Source organism: Mizuhopecten yessoensis, unplaced genomic scaffold (genome assembly GCF_002113885.1).
Source record: "Mizuhopecten yessoensis strain PY_sf001 unplaced genomic scaffold, ASM211388v2 scaffold8131, whole genome shotgun sequence".
Taxonomy (NCBI): domain Eukaryota; kingdom Metazoa; phylum Mollusca; class Bivalvia; order Pectinida; family Pectinidae; genus Mizuhopecten; species Mizuhopecten yessoensis.
This window is the reverse complement of record NW_018407394.1, coordinates 722,126-743,392: the sequence shown is the minus strand read 5'-3', so window position 1 is coordinate 743,392 and position 21,267 is coordinate 722,126. Positions and strand designations below refer to the sequence as shown.

General features: G+C 35.6%; 1 protein-coding gene across 1 annotated transcript; it reads right to left on the bottom strand.

Annotated features, from left to right (window-relative positions):
• Positions 1-4,119: 4,119 nt before the first annotated feature.
• Positions 4,120-12,868, bottom strand: LOC110455118. Its single transcript, XM_021505068.1, has 6 exons — positions 12,645-12,868; positions 7,146-7,314; positions 6,249-6,769; positions 5,757-5,894; positions 4,969-5,075; positions 4,120-4,477 (listed from the first exon to the last, which is right to left on the bottom strand). The coding sequence occupies exons 1-6, from the start codon at positions 12,757-12,759 to the stop codon at positions 4,283-4,285; spliced, it is 1,245 nt and encodes a 414-aa protein (XP_021360743.1). The 5' UTR covers positions 12,760-12,868; the 3' UTR covers positions 4,120-4,282.
• Positions 12,869-21,267: the final 8,399 nt, after the last annotated feature.

Here is a 21,267-nt window from a genome sequence, read left to right as displayed (position 1 = left end):
TTCTAATTTGGACTTTAAACTAAAATGTCATCATTATAATTAATTACGTAAACTATTGACATAATTCGTTCCTGTAACAAACAGAAGACAGCAAGTATGATAAACAATAAGCAGAATATATTTAAATGACGATATTTTGTATAGAATTCAGATCACTTTTTTCTTTGCAATTTTTTAACAAAAAAAAAAAGTTTAATGTTAATAACGAACATGCACATGAAAAAATATAACAAAAAAACAGTTGTTGATTTTTTTTACATTAGATTCATCACTAAAATAGGTCTTTGTAACGCCATCTTTGACTAAAGCAAATTTATTTCTGCTTTGTAAGTTTTTAATTGTCAGTGTTATGAAAATACATATGTATTTTGCAACATAGACGTGGAAAATAACGGAAAAGAAATTAGGTAAAAGATGCACACCTTATTTATCGTTAATCAAGCATTTATAGGTACCTAATAACACACTTGGAAGATAGTGTATGAATATTTTCTTGAAAATCTTGTTGCCATTAACTTCTTTTTTCCAAAAACAATACATATACAAGGAAAAACGTTTATTTTACAGGATTGTTTAAGATCTCAGAAGAGTACATCCTTTAACGGTTTATGCTACCTTACACATTATATAAGAACTTAAGTTTGAGTTAATCTGTTGTTAATTGGTAACGATCTTGATCTATTCCTCACCAACTCACAAACGCTTTAATGAGTGAGAAGTACGTATAGCACTAAGGTAGCATGTATCTTTAAAGTAAATCTGTCAGAATTGGTTGATTAACTTCTCGTAAAGATAAATGTAAGGTTGCTAAGAATCTCTCTTCCACTGCCAAAAAATGTAGCTTTACATTAGTCCGCAATGATTTTATCTTTGATATAACGTTTTTATTCTGAATAAAAGAAAACATACCTTGCGCAATTTCATAAATAAATGAAAATGGGGAAAAGCGTTATACCGATTCTTAAAATCGCGACAGGCTCCGATTGGGGAAACCTGGACATATGGGTCTGACATTTCATTGTAAGAAAAAGTCTCTTGTCTAGCCTAGCAACAGTAACGTGGGTCGTACTGTATGAATGAAAAAACTAAAGATTAATTGACGCAGTGTTTCGTCTTCAGTGGAACAGGGATCCTTAATTCCATTAAAGCGACAAATATCTACGTTAGGATGTTAAGTCGGTTAAATATATACCTACGTCACATGTTCATGGTAGCATGGTATTGAATGAATACTGTTTGTAAACAAGAACATTCTTTTCAGTTTCTTCTGAGGATGTGGACAAAGTATATCTCCCCCTACCGGACCCACCTCGTCCCAGCCTCGGAGAAAACATGCGCTGTTGTTAGTCTATCAGTTTGACTAGCTGTATACTATCGTAGAAACCCTACTTAAAAAGGTTGAATTGAGGTTGTTTATCTCTTTTTCTTTACGAAGGACTGATTTTGGTTTGGGATTGAAAAAGGGCGAATTGGGAAAATTGCTTGATGATATCACGCTTGCCTCTTCTGGGAGGCATATTTCTAAGTATTTTGTCGTTAAATTTGTATTTATATATTATTTTTGCATGATGCTAATATGTTTTACCATTAATTGATAGATTACTTTATATATAGATCACAATTGATGTTTTCAATCCGAACATGTATTATCTACTTTCCTGAAGAGTATCAATATTAGTTATCTTTCATTTGTATTTTCGAACTAAATAAACGATGTTGTATTTGTTGCTTTGATCGTAACATTAGACCAACTAGGTATTTTAGGTATGAGTCGTAAAGCTATATTCAGTTCAACGATATCTAGCTACGCTTTTAAAGGTATTTGACCTTGATTTGCTAAAAAGCACAGAAAAGTATGATATAATGTTAAGTATATATAGTTTGATACGATATTTATTTTACCTTAATTGTGACTGATTTTATAGCGTAATTGATTATGTTTACAAAGTAATTAATGAAACTTTGGCTTGATACATATATATTTCAGACATTGTTTGCGAATAAAACTAATTGAAGGTATATTTTCTAATACAGGTTTATTGTCTTGCTTAACCCCTTGGGTGGTGTTATGCTCAGTCCGAGTAACTTGGACCGAAGTTCACTTACAGTCCAGTTCTTAAGGTTTATGACCATCCCCTGCATGTTCTACAGTCATGTGATTCATAGTAGTATGAATCCCAAAGTCACTGTCACTCGTTACTGTGATGTTGTCGTTTGCTCTTCGTTTACGCCCCCGGGGCTGACCACACCCGCGACCGGACATGACTAGGATTAGACACTAGAACGATGTAATTCTATTGTTTGTGGTAATGTAGTACGCTTAGGCAGCCTTTTCAAAGGTAGGAATGTATTAGTCTCTCGGAGGCCAGCAAAGACGCAGTGTTTTGTGTTATGACTCCATAGCTTGACCATCAGAAAAGAACCTCACAGTTGGCTAGAACAGAGAGCACTTGTCATTCGACCTCGCTAGGTCCTAGGATTGAATCTCATACTCTGTCCCTTATCAGTAAGGAACCAATACCGAATATAGCACTTGTAAATTAGGCAAAGAGGGGAGACCCTAAGTTTACTGTGTTGCTGTCAGGACAGTGAAGTTATGGAAGGTCAGAATACCCAGCTGGCTGTGCTGAGAGATTAGAATAATTTTGACCCTTGCATTACTAATTGGTTGGATGCATGTCATTTCTACGACCGGTGATTATGACCTAAAGATGGGGGATCGGAGAGGTCTTGTGATAAGACTGTCTAGAACCCAATGGCCCTGTGAATTAATGTTTATGTTGATAGAGTACCGATGGACAATAGAACGTTCTATACTACATCTGCTCAGATTGTTTGCTTACAATGAGATGAAAGCAGATAAAAGGCAGACCCCATCTATGCTGTGCGAACCTGCCTAATATTTCATTAGACTTTAATTTAACGGTTTCTACCCAAATTTTACGGGGCTGTGAATTTTATGGTGTAAATGAGCAAGCATTGTTTGGCTTTCACTTCTGGTGTGCAAAGGTTACATTCCACTTTTATTATAGTTTTAGTCATGTTTTATATAAATTGGCATACATTTGTACCTGTAACTATTCTCTCAGCATTCAACCCCAGTGTTCTTTCCAGATATGAGAAAATGGCACCTTTGTGATTATTCCATACTTCACGAGCATATTCCAAAAGAGATCGAATATGGCCAAGTAAATACTTTTTATATTCTTTAAACTAAGAACATGTATACGTTTTAGTTTGCTTAAGAGTTGCACTTTAATTAAACATTTTGTAAAATGAATTTTTCCATATGTTATATTTACTTATTTAGTATTATGTATTAAGTGCCATCATTACATCGTCCATTTTGGAGGGTGTAAAAAAAATCAAACAAAATCAGAAGTAGTTTTAATTTCAATTTGATACTTATGAGAGATATTTACGAAAACATTAAGAGCTTTGCCATGGAGCGATATAATTTTATGTCATATATGTCTGTAATTTTGTCATAAATAGATAAATAATTATATAACGCTTGGATATGCACATAAGTCACGTGACAACATGATGAGGCCTGGCGGAAGTTTCTGAATATAGGTCACGTGACTCCCACACAAAGACTTAGAAGAAAGAGCAAAGGGTAAAGGTAAAAAGCCATTTTTATTTGCATACCCACCACCTCCCCTATCTTTACTAGGGTAAAATTATGTAGTATTCTATGTAATTGTATATTTATTAGCAGGCTAACAAAAATATCAGATGAGTTAATACAGGCAATTTGTCCGTGCATGCTGAGGATTATACGAATGTTCTACTTGTGTACTAGTTATCTCACAAACACCTCAACAATATTGTATTTTGTACTCAATCAGACTACATCCGATTACATTGTGACAGTCATCGGTCAAGGTGAAAGGGTCAAGTGTCACGGGCAAAGCGAGGTTGGGGTTGGGAAGCAGGGTGGGAGTATATTTTGAGCCTCTGCTCACTTTGTTTCTAGTTTCTTGCTAATTTCAATTGTAGAAAATATATTCAGATTACTTTTTTGACAATCCCACTGTTCAAACAGGTTTCTCAGAGTACGCTCTTACATCAGATGTAGCCTTCAAGATCTCTAAAAGATATGAAAAAGGCCGGAAATATTTTAATGAAATCTTTAATATTCCTGGTAACAGAGACAGTCTATTTTTCTTTATTACGATATATTTAGAACGTTAACAGGGATTTGTCAAAGAAACTAAAATCTAAAAACTCAACAAGGATGCACATCCAATAAAACTTCTTTGCATTTCCGGTTATGACATCACGGTGTTGTCATTCGAACAGCCCATTCTTTCCAGACTTGCTGCGCGATAGGTGTACCGGAAGCTGCGATGTCGTGAAGTTGAAGGACGGTGTTCATCGTAAACATTGTCGGTATTCCTCTGATGTTCGCCATTATGTGTACGTTGCCGTAAGACGCCATCGTTGGATCAATCATGACGTCATCGAACTCGACCTGTGGAAGAGATCAAGATTTACAAACAATATTGTAAATTGTTTCAACAAATATACATTTTATCAAATATCGTAACTCCAGAAAAATTAATTAAATAAATCTTTCCTTGTACTTCCATTATATATCTTTTTTTATTTGGTAACGCCTCCCTTTGCGCTGCCTCACTTTTGACAATATTACAAAGCATATTCACACTGTGATGGGTTCTGTTGTGGAGTCGGGACATACCAAGTATTTCAGAATAGTAGTTATTGTTAGGCATATCGGGTAAGCTCAATAAATGGTTCATCCGCTGTCCGGATATTGAGATCGAATGGAGCGCTATGCTTGGTACCTTTGGCATGATATTTCAGTGAGGTAGCACTCTAAAGCCGGTGTTAGATCCGCGCAATCGCAAGGAGGTAATTACACCAACTTAACGCCTCTAGTATTGGAACATACACAACACACATGGAGACAAGTCCTTATATGGCAATAGCTCTATTTGTTACCTTGGTGATGATGTTTTGGGCGTTGATCACCTCTTCGTAAATTTGATTCATTTCATCCATAGATTTCTGCACGGCCTTGACCCTGTCTACAAGATCCTTCCCACACACTGTAGATCGTCACGTTATGAAGAGAAAATGAAAATAAATCAGACTACTAGAAACTCAATATAGTTAAGCAATTGCAATGAATATGGCGAGATATTGCTGTTGCAAACACGAAATACAACCAACAGAAGGCAAACTTTTCTTGAAGGCAAGTCCCAAATAGATAGAACTTAATACACCACAAGCATATCTAAATACAAACGAAACATGGAAGCCAAGCGTACCGAAATACAATACTTTATTTAATACAGACGTACTTAATACACTAACCAAACCCATACCTAAATATATATAACTATACTGTACAAGACAAGCATATCTAAACACAATCCAAGTCAATTCCTTAATTCATTCATTTATGCAGGCAGGTATCCCAAAATACCTAGATTTAAACCTTTATTTATACAAGGCAAGCGTATCTTAATGCATGTATTTATACAATGCAAACATTTATACATTTCGTTTCATTGAGTACATACTTGGTTACCTACATGAAAACATGTATTTATACAATGCAAACATTTCTACATTTCGTTTCATTGAGTACATACTTGGTTACCTACATGAATACATGTATTTATACTGTACAATGCAAACATTTCTATATTTCGTTTCATTGAGTACACACTTGGTTACCTACATGAATACATGTATTTATATATATTTCATACTTGGTATATTACCTGCTTCCATGGTTTCATCTCGGTTGCTAGGACACGAGGAGCATTGTGACGTCAGACTAGCACAGTTCTGATGCAAGTCCCCGAACAGGAAGGTACATTCTTGTGTTGCCCTCCGTCTCCTGCCCAGGAAGCTTCCGTCTGTAAGAAGGTATAATAGCACGATCAGAACAAACGACTTCGATAGAGAGACAGTTAGTCAAAAAAAACAAAATGTTTGAAGATTTCGGAAGAACTGGGAAGTACACAATTTATTCAATCACACGTCATGTCATTTGATAGACACGTGACATTTAATAACATATTTTCATTTTGACGGTTCAGCAATCACACAACCCGCTTGCTGAGCGGAGCTTCTTTACAAAAAAACCCGTAGTGACAATAAGAAAATCATCTTAACTGAAAGACGATAATTTAACAATGTATCCCTTTGAACCATTATCACTCAATATTTTCCATTTTTTAGAAGCATAGGCAATTACAGAAGTTATTTACCGAACATGTGTGAGAGAGACTGTGATAGCTGTTGGCCGAAGTTTTGTCCCCATTGTGACATCGACTGCCCGAAGTTTTGCATGTTCTGGTTCATGTGGCCTAGGTTACTCTGCATTTGATTCATAGACTGCTGAACACCCTGTCCTATGTGATGTCCCATGGTAGAGAGAGACTGACTCAGGTGAGCCATTGTCTGCTGTAATTGTGCCTTCTCCGCATCCGTCATGTTTCGAACAACGTTATTGGCCACATTTGTCAGACCTCCCACGAAGTTCCCTACAACCGTATTTCCAAGGTCACCGTAAACCCTCCCAAGGTTAATCCGAAGGTTGTTGCCAATCTGAGAGATAGAGTTGACCATGAAACCGGCAGGGTTCATAATAGTGGAACACGTGCGGGTAAACTGACCACTGGTCAATGCGCAGACGGTCACTTGACTCTGTCCATTCACATTATTGCTGGATACGGACATCCCGCCAGGTGATTGCATGTTGAAGGTCAAAGAATGACACTGTTTAAACCTGTAATAATAAGGAATTAATTTTATGAAATTAATATAATCACCTACAACGATATTTTTAATACTTTTTGAACTTCACAACCTGTCTCATTTCATCAGTAATAATAATATCGTCCGAATTCAAAGTTAACAATATGGACTAGGGTTGAAAATGACTGTCAACTATTTTTAATATCTGACCCGCCGTCTTTTATAACTGTAATGACCTGTCCGTACGCTTGGGTAAAATACAAACATGTGTATGTTCCGGAAACATGAAATTTATAAAACACAAACTAATGACGGACAAGATTTATCCGGATTGACTGACGGGTCGTGTGTACTTTTCATTGTTGTACAACATCATAATGTTTAACGCATCGGTGATGAGCACTCACTTTTCCAGACAGGCGTTGTCCACACACTTAAGACAATGACCGAGCGAGTTGTTCACATGTTTCTGGCAGTCGGTCAGTTGTGGCTGGAGACTCGCCATGTGTGTCTTGCTTGACTCCAGTTCAGTGGTCACTTTGGTCAGTAAAGCCATCCTTACTTGTCTGTTTAAACCTGACACACAGATTTAACAGTCACACATAAAGTACAAAGTATTTAAAGCTACATCAGCCAGGTAAAATACGGAATTTCACATTTTCAAGTAACAGATATCAAAGGATGATACTGTAAACATAGACAAATGACCATTTGAATACAACTGTAAGGACTAGACGGATTTTATTAACCTTTAAGTCACTGAATTTATTTTGTATTAATTTTATAACATCAAGGTGATCATTCCCGGTCAAGGAAAAACCACGACCCTCAACAATCTGTCTTCGAACGTTTCCCATCAAATAAAACGGCAGACCTACCAATATTAGTAAAGAATCACTTATAGACTTTAAGGGGATGTTAAGTCAACTAATACCCTGATTAGTTGAAAGTGACATGACAAGACATGCCTACGCCCAGTGTGGTCAGTGTTATCCTTTGGAAAAGCCGGTGATTAATATACATGTAGCTACGACCGATATATCGTTATATCCGGGCCTTTCAGTCAGAAGTAAACATGCAATGTACAGTAATATGCTGTCCAGCGACAGCATAGTGTCAGTGTTTTAGATTGCACACAAAACACATTCTTACACAATACATAACAATCATTCACACCTAACAGGTAACAACACACACCTAACAAGTAACACTACACACCTAACAAGTAACACTACAGGCCTGACTAGTAACACTACACACCTAACAAGTAACATTACTCACCTTACAAGTAACACTACACACCTAACAAGTAACACTATCCACCTAATAAGCTACACTACAAACCTAACAACTAACACTACACACCTAACTAGTAACACTTCATATCATACAAGCAACACTACACACCTAACTAGTAACACTACACACCTAACAAGAAACACTTCATATCATACAAGCTACACTACACACCAAACTAGTAACACTACACACCTAACAAGTAACACTTCACACCAAACAAGTAACACTACAGGCCAGACTAGTAACACTACACACCTAACAAGTAACACTTCATATCATACAAGCTACACTACACACCTAACTAGTAACAGTACACACCTAACAAGTAACACTTCATATCATACAAGCTACACTACACACCAAACTAGTAACACTACACACCTAACAAGTAACACTTCACACCTAACAAGTAACACTACATACCTAACAAGTAACACTACTCACCTAACAAGTAACACTACACACCTAACAAGTAACACTCCATATCATACAAGCTACACTACACACCTAACTAGTAACAGTACACACCTAACAAGTAACACTTCATATCATACAAGCTACACTACACACCAAACTAGTAACACTACACACCTAACAAGTAACACTACTCACCTAACAAGTAACACTACAGGCCTGACTAATAACATTACACACCTAACAAGTAACACTACACACCTTACAAGTAACACTACAGACCTTACAAGTAACACTACATACCTTACAAGTAACATTACTCACCTTACAAGTAACACTACCCACCTAACAAGTAACACTACACACCTAACAAGTAACACTCCATATCATACAAGCTACACTACACACCTAACTAGTAACACTACACACCTAACAAGAAACACTTCATATCATACAAGCTACACTACACACCCAACTAGTAACACTACACACCTAACAAGTAACACTACTCACCTAACAAGTAACACTACACACCTAACAAGTAACACTTCACACCTAACAAGTAACACTACAGGCCAGACTAGTAACACTACACACCTAACAAGTAACACTTCACACCAAACAAGTAACACTACAGGCCAGACTAGTAACACTACACACCTAACAAGTAACACTACTCACCTTACAAGTAACACTACATACCTTAAAAGTAACACTGTACACTTAACAAGTAACACTACACACCCAACAAGTAACACTACACACCTAACAAGTAACACTACTCACCTAACAAGTAACACTACAGGCCTGACTAATAACATTACACAACTAACAAGTAACACTACACACCTTACAAGTAACACTACACACCTTACAAGTAACACTACAGACCTTACAAGTAACACTGCATACCTTACAAGTAACACTACTCACCTAACAAGTAACACTACACACCTAACAAGTAACACTATCCACCTAATAAGCTACACTACAAACCTAACAACTAACACTACACACCTAACTAGTAACCCTTCATATCATACAAGCTACACTACACACCTAACTAGTAACACTACACACCTAACAAGTAACCTACAGGCCTGACTAGTAACACTACACACCTAACAAGTAACATTACTCACCTTACAAGTAACACTACACACCTAACAAGTCACACTACTCACCTTACAAGTAACACTACAGGCCTGACTTGTAACACTACACACATAACAAGTAACACTACACACCTGACAAGTAACACTATCCACATAACAAGTAACACTACACACCTAACAAGTAACACTACACAGCTAACAAGTAACACTACACACCTTACAAGTAACACTATCCACATAACAAGTAACACTACACACCTACCAAGTAACACTACACCCCTAACAAGTAACACTACTCACCTTACAAGTAACGCTACATACCTTACAAGTAACACTACTCACCTAACAAGTAACACTACAGGCCTGACTAGTAACAATACACACCTAACAAGTAACACTTCACACCTAACAAGTAGCACTACACACCTAACTAGTAACACTACACACCTAACAAGTAACCTACAGGCCTGACTAGTAACACTACACACCTAACAAGTAACACTTCACACCTAACAAGTAACACTACAGGCCTGACTAGTAACAATACACACCTAACAAGTAACACTTCACACCTAACAAGTAGCACTACACACCTAACTAGTAACACTTCACACCTAACAAGTAACAATACACACCTAACAAGTAACACTACACACCCAACAAGTAACACTACATACCTAACAAGTAACACTACTCACCTTACAAGTAACACTAGATACCTTACAAGTAACACTTCTCACCTTACAAGTAACACTACACGCCTAACAAGTAACACTACATGCCTAACATGTAACACTACACACCTAACAGGTAACACTACACACCTAATAAGTAACACTACAGGCCTGACTAGTAACACTACACACCCAACAAGTAACACTACACACCTAACAAGTAACACTTCACACCTAACAAGTAGCACTACACACCTAACTAGTAACACTACACACCTAACAAGTAACCTACAGGCCTGACTAGTAACACTACACACCTAACAAATAACACTACACACTCAACAAGTAACACTACTCACCTAACAAGTAACACTACACACTTAACAAGTAACACTACACACCTAACAAGTAACACTACATACCTAACAAGTAACATTACACACCTTACAAGTAACACTACACACCTTACAAGTAACACTATCCACATAACAAGTAACACTACACACCTAACAAGTAACACTAAACACCTAACAATTAACACTACCCACTCAACAAGTAAAAGTACTCACCTAACAAGTAACACTACACACTTAACAAGTAACACTACACACCTAACAAGTAACACTTCTCACCTTACAAGTAACACTACACGCCTAACAAGTAACACTACTCACCTTACAAGTAACGCTACATACCTTACAAGTAACACTACTCACCTAACAAGTAACACTACACACTTAACAAGTAACACTACACACCTAACAAGTAACACTAAACACCTAACAATTAACACTACCCACTCAACAAGTAAAAGTACTCACCTAACAAGTAACACTACACACTTAACAAGTAACACTACACACCTAACAAGTAACACTAAACACCTAACAATTAACACTACCCACTCAACAAGTAAAAGTACTCACCTAACAAGTAACACTACACACTTAACAAGTAACACTACACACCTAACAAGTAACACTAAACACCTAACAATTAACACTACCCACTCAACAAGTAAAAGTACTCACCTAACAAGTAACACTACACACTTAACAAGTAACACTACACACCTAACAAGTAACACTAAACACCTAACAATTAACACTACCCACTCAACAAGTAAAAGTACTCACCTAACAAGTAACACTACACACTTAACAAGTAACACTACACACCTAACAAGTAACACTACTCACTTTACAAGTAACACTACAGACCTAACAAGTAACACTACTCACCTTACAAGTAACGCTACATACCTTACAAGTAACACTACTCACCTAACAAGTAACACTACACACTTAACAAGTAACACTACACACCTAACAAGTAACACTTCTCACCTTACAAGTAACACTACAGACCTAACAAGTAACACTACTCACCTTACAAGTAACGCTACATACCTTACAAGTAACACTACTCACCTAACAAGTAACACTACAGGCCTGACTAGTAACACTACACACCCAACAAGTAACACTACACACCTAACAAGTAACACTACAGACCATACAAGTATCACTACAGGCCTGACTAGTAACACTACACACCTAACAAGTAACTCTTCACACCTAACAAGTAGCACTACACACCTAACTAGTAACACTTCACACCTAACAAGTAACACTACATGCCTGACTAGTAACACTACACACCTAACAAGTAACACTAAACACCTAACAATTAACACTACCCACTCAACAAGTAAAAGTACTCACCTAACAAGTAACACTACACACTTAACAAGTAACACTACACACCTAACAAGTAACACTACAGACCATACAAGTATCACTACAGGCCTGACTAGTAACACTACACACCTAACAAGTAACACTTCATATCATACAAGCTACACTACACACCTAACTAGTAACACTACACACCTAACAAGTAACCTACAGGCCTGACTAGTAACACTACACACCTAACAAGTAACACTACACCCCTAACAAGTAACACTACTCACCTTACAAGTAACACTACGTACCTTACAAGTAACACTACTCACCTAACAAGTAACACTACAGGCCTGACTAGTAACAATACACACCTAACAAGTAACACTTCACACCTAACAAGTAGCACTACACACCTAACTAGTAACACTTCACACCTAACAAGTAACACTACACACCTGACTAGTAACACTACACACCTAACAAGTAACTCTTCACACCTAACAAGTAACACTACAGGCCTGACTAATAACACTACACACCTAACAAGTAACACTACACGCCTAACAAGTAACACTACATGCCTTACATGTAACACTACACACCTAACAGGTAACACTACACACCTAACAAGTAACACTACACACCTAACAAATAACACTACAAACCCAACAAGTAGCATTACACACCTAACAAGTAACTGTATATTATTTACTTACTGTCTAGGTTTGCCGGGTCTAGTTGCCGCCTAGGAGGCACATTTGGTGAGGGCGGGGCCATTGTGGCTCCCCATACCCTGCCCAGCACCACCAACCCAGCCATCAGCCGAAACATTTCGTCTTTGAGTTCCTATATCAGTCTATGTAAAACAGTGCGGATCGTTCCGTATACCAACTGTGCAAATATGATATGCGTCTCTTACTTGAAAATGCAAAGATATAGATTAGCCACACGTCAAAGGTCAGACAACTAGGAGCTAACTCGTCTTCGCCTGGGGCGAATGTCTCTGTGGTATACGCATGGGACGTAGAACTAGCTGATTTGTTTATAAATTTGTATATTTGAAACAGGAATTCGTTTATAATTTCCTTTTTTACACAGTGCATTAATGTGTTAATAATGTTATAGCAATATAATCGTGTATGTTTGCATTGTTTGTAAGTGATTATCCCATATCCCCTTAAACGCACGTTGTATAATAGGTTTAAAACAATATATGAAATTATTATGTACTTTCTATCTTGCATTAATATTTCATGAAATAAATCATTTGATAACAATTTCTCACTAAACCAATGGTCAAAAAACTATCACTATGGTTACTGCTGGTGTTGTGTGAATATCGCTCCCTGTCGGTGCCTCTCTCAAGGTTGTCGACATGCCTTCGTTGTGTCCGATTTTTTTGTCATCCGCATTTGTCTTAGGTCCCATGCCTCCATAGAACATAGCATGCATAAGGCTTATATATATATATACAGAGTGCATATGTCTGTAGATTAACGTGGCTCACGTCTACGAATGCCAGATCGTGATACGAATTTTATTTTATTATTAAAGCACCTCCCTTAACATTTTGTTCACGTTTGTCTACAATAATTTCAGCATAATGCGAAATTATATTCCGATATTAACTTTTATTTATGTAATTCTTGAGAAAGGTCACTAAAGAGAAATCTGGTATGCTGGGTGAACATTACTGGGTTTGTAGTCGGTGCTGACACATGGGCCTGAGAATGTGTTAAAGCTGTATTTGGACATAAACTAAAGTGTTCGGAGAAATTTTACACGTTTTAAGGGTTTAGATAGACTTTCGGTAAAAATGCCACCCAATGATGATATACAAATCGATATAAACCAATAACCGAGCAAAATTACTCTGAATAATTTAGTGTAGGTCTAAAAAATATAGCTGTAGCAAATGACCATGTCCATGTGAGTGGTGAATTTGATCGGCGTGTTTTCCTACTGAAGATGTCTCTTAGAACAATTTCAGTAAAGTTTCCAAGACAGCGCGTAACATTTGGATAACATTGTTCTCATATAGCAATCCATCCTTTTATCTTAATCCTTAACTTACTGTTGGTTGATATGAAGACCACACGTAAAATGAAATGTAAATTGATCATGCGGTATGTTCGCTGTAATAATGAGATTAAAACGCATGCTTTTATGACAGTAAAACATCTCGTTGACTGTCTTGCAACTATTTTGCTTACTTGTTTACACAAAACTTTCCTAGAAATCAAGGTAAACATATTAGCTGTTCCATCAGTCGGGCAAAACCAAACGATAACCTTCTTTGGTGACTGGCTGCAGGCAAAACACACAGACATACACGAAAGTAAAGCAAAGATTGTAAAAAAAATTAACTTGGTTTCTTGTAGGTTTGTCGTAGGATAAACTTCAATAGAGCAATAAGTATTTATCATAAACGACTCATTAATCTGAACATATACAAGAGCTTTTTCATAAGAGTTGCTTCCCTTTGCCTAGCAGTCTGATGTTTATTATTTTCGTGTAGGTGGAGACTGTACTGAACTAGGGATTACTTTATTGTACAATGCGAAATTCAGTATAGATCAAATTTGTAAAGAACGTAATTTGCAAATGACCCAAGAGGCGGGGGAGGGGGAAGGGGGCAATTATAATCGGGCATAAATAGTCTTGGCTTTCTATTTTCTACCTAAACCACTGTAACGTATGGTCCGGAATCAGTATAGTGTTGTCTGTATGTGACCTAGAATCGTACTTTTGTTGTTTGTCCCAGAACTACAAAACAACGAATCAATGATTTTTCCGTATATATTTACCACTTTTTGGTACTCTACATAAATATAGGACAGCACACATGAGAAAGCAGCATACATATCAGGATGTAGATATATATTCTATCACTAGAAAACACTCCAATTTTTGCTACTAATATCTAATAATTCTATCATTCGTCTAATTAATAATTAATTCAAATGTACATGTAACAAGCACAAGTAACTGATTTTAAGAAGCATTCATGTATGAATAACAGGGGCCTGCGAACTTGTTACAGCTATATTTGGACGTTCAGAGTGTATTACATGTTTCAATGATTTATTTAGATCGAATTTCGGTTAAAACACCACACAATATTTTTACCGAAAGTTGATTTAAACCCCTAAAATGTGTACATACAATGTAGCTTTTAAATTCTCAAGTCCCTGTACATACAATTAATGTAGCTTTTAAAATCTCAAGTCCCTGTACATACAGTTAATGTAGCTTTTAAATTATCAAGTCCCTGTACATCCAATGTAGCTTTTAAATTCTCAAGTCCCTTTACATACAATGTAGCTTTTAAATTCTCAAGTCCCTGGACATACAATGTAGTTTTTAAATTCTCAAGTCCCTGTACATACAGTATAGCTTTTAAATTCTCAAGTCCCTGTACATGCAGTGTAGCTTTTAAATTCTCAAGTCCCTGTACATACAGTTTAGCTTTTAAATTCTCAAGTCCCTGTACATGCAGTGTAGCTTTTAAATTCTCAAGTCCCTGTACATTCAATTAATGTAGCTTTTAAATTCTCAAGTCCGTGTACATACAATGTAGCTTTTAAATTCTCAAATCCCTGAACATACAATGAAGCTTTTAAATTATCAAGTCCCTGTACATCCAATGTAGCTTTTAAATTCTCAAGTCCCTTTACATACAATGTAGCTTTTAAATTCTCAAATCCCCGAACATACAATGTAGCTTTTAAATTATCAAGTCCCTGTACATACAATGTAGCTTTTAAATTCTCAAATCCCTGTACATACAATGTAGCTTTTAAATTCTCAAATCTCTGTACATTAAATGTAGCTTTTAAATTCTCAAGTCCCTGGACATACAATGTAGTTTTTAAATTCTCAAGTCCCTGTACATACAGTGTAGCTTTTAAATTCTCAAATCCCTGTACATACAATGTAGCTTTTAAATTCTCAAGTCCCTGGACATACAATGTAGTTTTTAAATTCTCAAGTCCCTGTACATACAATTAATGTAGCTTTTAAATTCTCAAGTCCCTGTACATACAATTAATGTAGCTTTTAAATTATCAAGTCCCTGTACATACAATGTAGCTTTTAAATTCTCAAGTCCCTGTACATACAATGTAGCTTTTAAATTCTCAAGTCCCTGTACATACAATGTAGCTTTTAAATTCTCAAGTCCCTGTACATACAATGTAGCTTTTAAATTCTCAAGTCCCTGTACATACAATGTAGCTTTTAAATTCTCAAGTCCCTGTACATACAATGTAGCTTTTAAATTCTCAAGTCCCTGTACATACAATTAATGTAGCTTTTAAATTCTCAAGTCCCTGTACATACAATGTAGCTTTTAAATTCTCAAGTCCCTGTACATACAATGTAGCTTTTAAATTCTCAAGTCCCTGTACATACAATGTAGCTTTTAAATTCTCAAGTCCCTGTACATACAATGTAGCTTTTAAATTCTCAAGTCCCTGTACATACAATGTAGCTTTTAAATTCTCAAGTCCCTGTACATACAATGTAGCTTTTAAATTCTCAAGTCCCTGTACATACAATTAATGTAGCTTTTAAATTCTCAAGTCCCTGTACATACAATGTAGCTTTTAAATTCTCAAGTCCCTGTACATACAATGTAGCTTTTAAATTCTCAAGTCCCTGTACATACAATGTAGCTTTTAAATTCTCAAGTCCCTGTACATACAATGTAGCTTTTAAATTCTCAAGTCCCTGTACATACAATGTAGCTTTTAAATTCTCAAGTCCCTGTACATACAATTAATGTAGCTTTTAAATTCTCAAGTCCCTGTACATACAATGTAGCTTTTAAATTCTCAAGTCCCTGTACATACAATGTAGCTTTTAAATTCTCAAGTCCCTGTACATACAATGTAGCTTTTAAATTCTCAAGTCCCTGTACATACAATGTAGCTTTTAAATTCTCAAGTCCCTGTACATACAATGTAGCTTTTAAATTCTCAAGTCCCTGTACATACAGTGTAGCTTTTAAATTCTCAAGTCCCTGTACATACAATTAATGTAGCTTTTAAATTCTCAAGTCCCTGTACATACAATGTAGCTTTTAAATTCTCAAGTCCCTGTACATACAATGTAGCTTTTAAATTCTCAAGTCCCTGTACATACAATGTAGCTTTTAAATTCTCAAGTCCCTGTACATACAATGTAGCTTTTAAATTCTCAAGTCCCTGTACATACAATGTAGCTTTTAAATTCTCAAGTCCCTGTACATACAATGTAGCTTTTAAATTCTCAAGTCCCTGTACATACAATTAATGTAGCTTTTAAATTCTCAAGTCCCTGTACATACAATGTAGCTTTTAAATTCTCAAGTCCCTGTACATACAATGTAGCTTTTAAATTCTCAAGTCCCTGTACATACAATGTAGCTTTTAAATTCTCAAGTCCCTGTACATACAATGTAGCTTTTAAATTCTCAAGTCCCTGTACATACAATGTAGCTTTTAAATTCTCAAGTCCCTGTACATACAATGTAGCTTTTAAATTCTCAAGTCCCTGTACATACAATTAATGTAGCTTTTAAATTCTCAAGTCCCTGTACATACAATGTAGCTTTTAAATTCTCAAGTCCCTGTACATACAATGTAGCTTTTAAATTCTCAAGTCCCTGTACATACAATGTAGCTTTTAAATTCTCAAGTCCCTGTACATACAATGTAGCTTTTAAATTCTCAAGTCCCTGTACATACAATGTAGCTTTTAAATTCTCAAGTCCCTGTACATACAATTAATGTAGCTTTTAAATTCTCAAGTCCCTGTACATACAATGTAGCTTTTAAATTCTCAAGTCCCTGTACATACAATGTAGCTTTTAAATTCTCAAGTCCCTGTACATACAATGTAGCTTTTAAATTCTCAAGTCCCTGTACATACAATGTAGCTTTTAAATTCTCAAGTCCCTGTACATACAATGTAGCTTTTAAATTCTCAAGTCCCTGTACATACAATGTAGCTTTTAAATTCTCAAGTCCCTGTACATACAATTAATGTAGCTTTTAAATTCTCAAGTCCCTGTACATACAATGTAGCTTTTAAATTCTCAAGTCCCTGTACATACAATGTAGCTTTTAAATTCTCAAGTCCCTGTACATACAATGTAGCTTTTAAATTCTCAAGTCCCTGTACATACAATGTAGCTTTTAAATTCTCAAGTCCCTGTACATACAATGTAGCTTTTAAATTCTCAAGTCCCTGTACATACAATGTAGCTTTTAAATTCTCAAGTCCCTGTACATACAATTAATGTAGCTTTTAAATTCTCAAGTCCCTGTACATACAATGTAGCTTTTAAATTCTCAAGTCCCTGTACATACAATGTAGCTTTTAAATTCTCAAGTCCCTGTACATACAATGTAGCTTTTAAATTCTCAAGTCCCTGTACATACAATGTAGCTTTTAAATTCTCAAGTCCCTGTACATACAATGTAGCTTTTAAATTCTCAAGTCCCTGTACATACAATGTAGCTTTTAAATTCTCAAGTCCCTGTACATACAATTAATGTAGCTTTTAAATTCTCAAGTCCCTGTACATACAATGTAGCTTTTAAATTCTCAAGTCCCTGTACATACAATGTAGCTTTTAAATTCTCAAGTCCCTGTACATACAATGTAGCTTTTAAATTCTCAAGTCCCTGTACATACAATGTAGCTTTTAAATTCTCAAGTCCCTGTACATACAATGTAGCTTTTAAATTCTCAAGTCCCTGTACATACAATGTAGCTTTTAAATTCTCAAGTCCCTGTACATACAATTAATGTAGCTTTTAAATTCTCAAGTCCCTGTACATACAATGTAGCTTTTAAATTCTCAAGTCCCTGTACATACAATGTAGCTTTTAAATTCTCAAGTCCCTGTACATACAATGTAGCTTTTAAATTCTCAAGTCCCTGTACATACAATGTAGCTTTTAAATTCTCAAGTCCCTGTACATACAATGTAGCTTTTAAATTCTCAAGTCCCTGTACATACAATGTAGCTTTTAAATTCTCAAGTCCCTGTACATACAATTAATGTAGCTTTTAAATTCTCAAGTCCCTGTACATACAATGTAGCTTTTAAATTCTCAAGTCCCTGTACATACAATGTAGCTTTTAAATTCTCAAGTCCCTGTACATACAATGTAGCTTTTAAATTCTCAAGTCCCTGTACATACAATGTAGCTTTTAAATTCTCAAGTCCCTGTACATACAATGTAGCTTTTAAATTCTCAAGTCCCTGTACATACAATGTAGCTTTTAAATTCTCAAGTCCCTGTACATACAATGTAGCTTTTAAATTCTCAAGTCCCTGTACATACAATTAATGTAGCTTTTAAATTCTCAAGTCCCTGTACATACAATGTAGCTTTTAAATTCTCAAGTCCCTGTACATACAATGTAGCTTTTAAATTCTCAAGTCCCTGTACATACAATTAATGTAGCTTTTAAATTCTCAAATCCCTGTACATACAATGTAGCTTTTAAATTCTCAAGTCCCTGTACATACAATGTAGCTTTTAAATTCTCAAGTCCCTGTACATACAATGTAGCTTTTAAATTCTCAAGTCCCTGTACATACAATGTAGCTTTTAAATTCTCAAGTCCCTGTACATACAATGTAGCTTTTAAATTCTCAAGTCCCTGTACATACAATGTAGCTTTTAAATTCTCAAGTCCCTGTACATACAATGTAGCTTTTAAATTCTCAAGTCCCTGTACATACAATTAATGTAGCTTTTAAATTCTCAAGTCCCTGTACATACAATGTAGCTTTTAAATTCTCAAGTCCCTGTACATACAATGTAGCTTTTAAATTCTCAAGTCCCTGTACATACAATGTAGCTTTTAAATTCTCAAGTCCCTGTACATACAATGTAGCTTTTAAATTCTCAAGTCCCTGTACATACAATGTAGCTTTTAAATTCTCAAGTCCCTGTACATACAATGTAGCTTTTAAATTCTCAAGTCCCTGTACATACAATTAATGTAGCTTTTAAATTCTCAAGTCCCTGTACATACAATGTAGCTTTTAAATTCTCAAGTCCCTGTACATACAATGTAGCTTTTAAATTCTCAAGTCCCTGTACATACAATGTAGCTTTTAAATTCTCAAGTCCCTGTACATACAATGTAGCTTTTAAATTCTCAAGTCCCTGTACATACAATGTAGCTTTTAAATTCTCAAGTCCCTGTACATACAGTGTAGCTTTTAAATTCTCAAGTCCCTGTACATACAATTAATGTAGCTTTTAAATTCTCAAGTCCCTGTACATACAATGTAGCTTTTAAATTCTCAAGTCCCTGTACATACAATGTAGCTTTTAAATTCTCAAGTCCCTGTACATACAATGTAGCTTTTAAATTCTCAAGTCCCTGTACATACAATGTAGCTTTTAAATTCTCAAGTCCCTGTACATACAATGTAGCTTTTAAATTCTCAAGTCCCTGTACATACAATGTAGCTTTTAAATTCTCAAGTCCCTGTACATACAATTAATGTAGCTTTTAAATTCTCAAGTCCCTGTACATACAATGTAGCTTTTAAATTCTCAAGTCCCTGTACATACAATGTAGCTTTTAAATTCTCAAGTCCCTGTACATACAATGTAGCTTTTAAATTCTCAAGTCCCTGTACATACAATGTAGCTTTTAAATTCTCAAGTCCCTGTACATACAATGTAGCTTTTAAATTCTCAAGTCCCTGTACATACAATGTAGCTTTTAAATTCTCAAGTCCCTGTACATACAATTAATGTAGCTTTTAAATTCTCAAGTCCCTGTACATACAATGTAGCTTTTAAATTCTCAAGTCCCTGTACATACAATGTAGCTTTTAAATTCTCAAGTCCCTGTACATACAATGTAGCTTTTAAATTCTCAAGTCCCTGTACATACAATGTAGCTTTTAAATTCTCAAGTCCCTGTACATACAATTAATGTAGCTTTTAAATTCTCAAGTCCCTGTACATACAATGTAGCTTTTAAATTCTCAAGTCCCTGTACATACAATTAATGTAGCTTTTAAATTCTCAAGTCCCTGTACATACAATGTAGCTTTTAAATTCTCAAGTCCCTGTACATACAATGTAGCTTTTAAATTCTCAAGTCCCTGTACATACAATTAATGTAGCTTTTAAATTCTCAAGTCCCTGTACATACAATGTAGCTTTTAAATTCTCAAGTCCCTGTACATACAATGTAGCTTTTAAATTCTCAAGTCCCTGTACACACAATTAATGTAGCTTTTAAATTCTCAAGTCCCTGTACATACAATTAATGTATCTTTTAAATTCTCAAGTCCCTGTACATACTATTAATGTA

What these genes read in the sequence shown, in the direction of transcription:
- LOC110455118 (XM_021505068.1), bottom strand. Translation starts at nt 12,759, where the DNA reads ATGTTTCGGCTGATGGCTGGGTTGGTGGTGCTGGGCAGGGTATGGGGA. An exon ending in GACAACGCCTGTCTGGAAAA is followed by an intron (nt 6,770 to 7,145) that starts GTGAGTGCTCAT and finishes TTATTATTACAG; the next exon opens with GTTTAAACAGTGTCATTCTT. An exon ending in GTCTCTCTCACACATGTTCG is followed by an intron (nt 5,895 to 6,248) that starts GTAAATAACTTC and finishes ACCTTCTTACAG; the next exon opens with ACGGAAGCTTCCTGGGCAGG.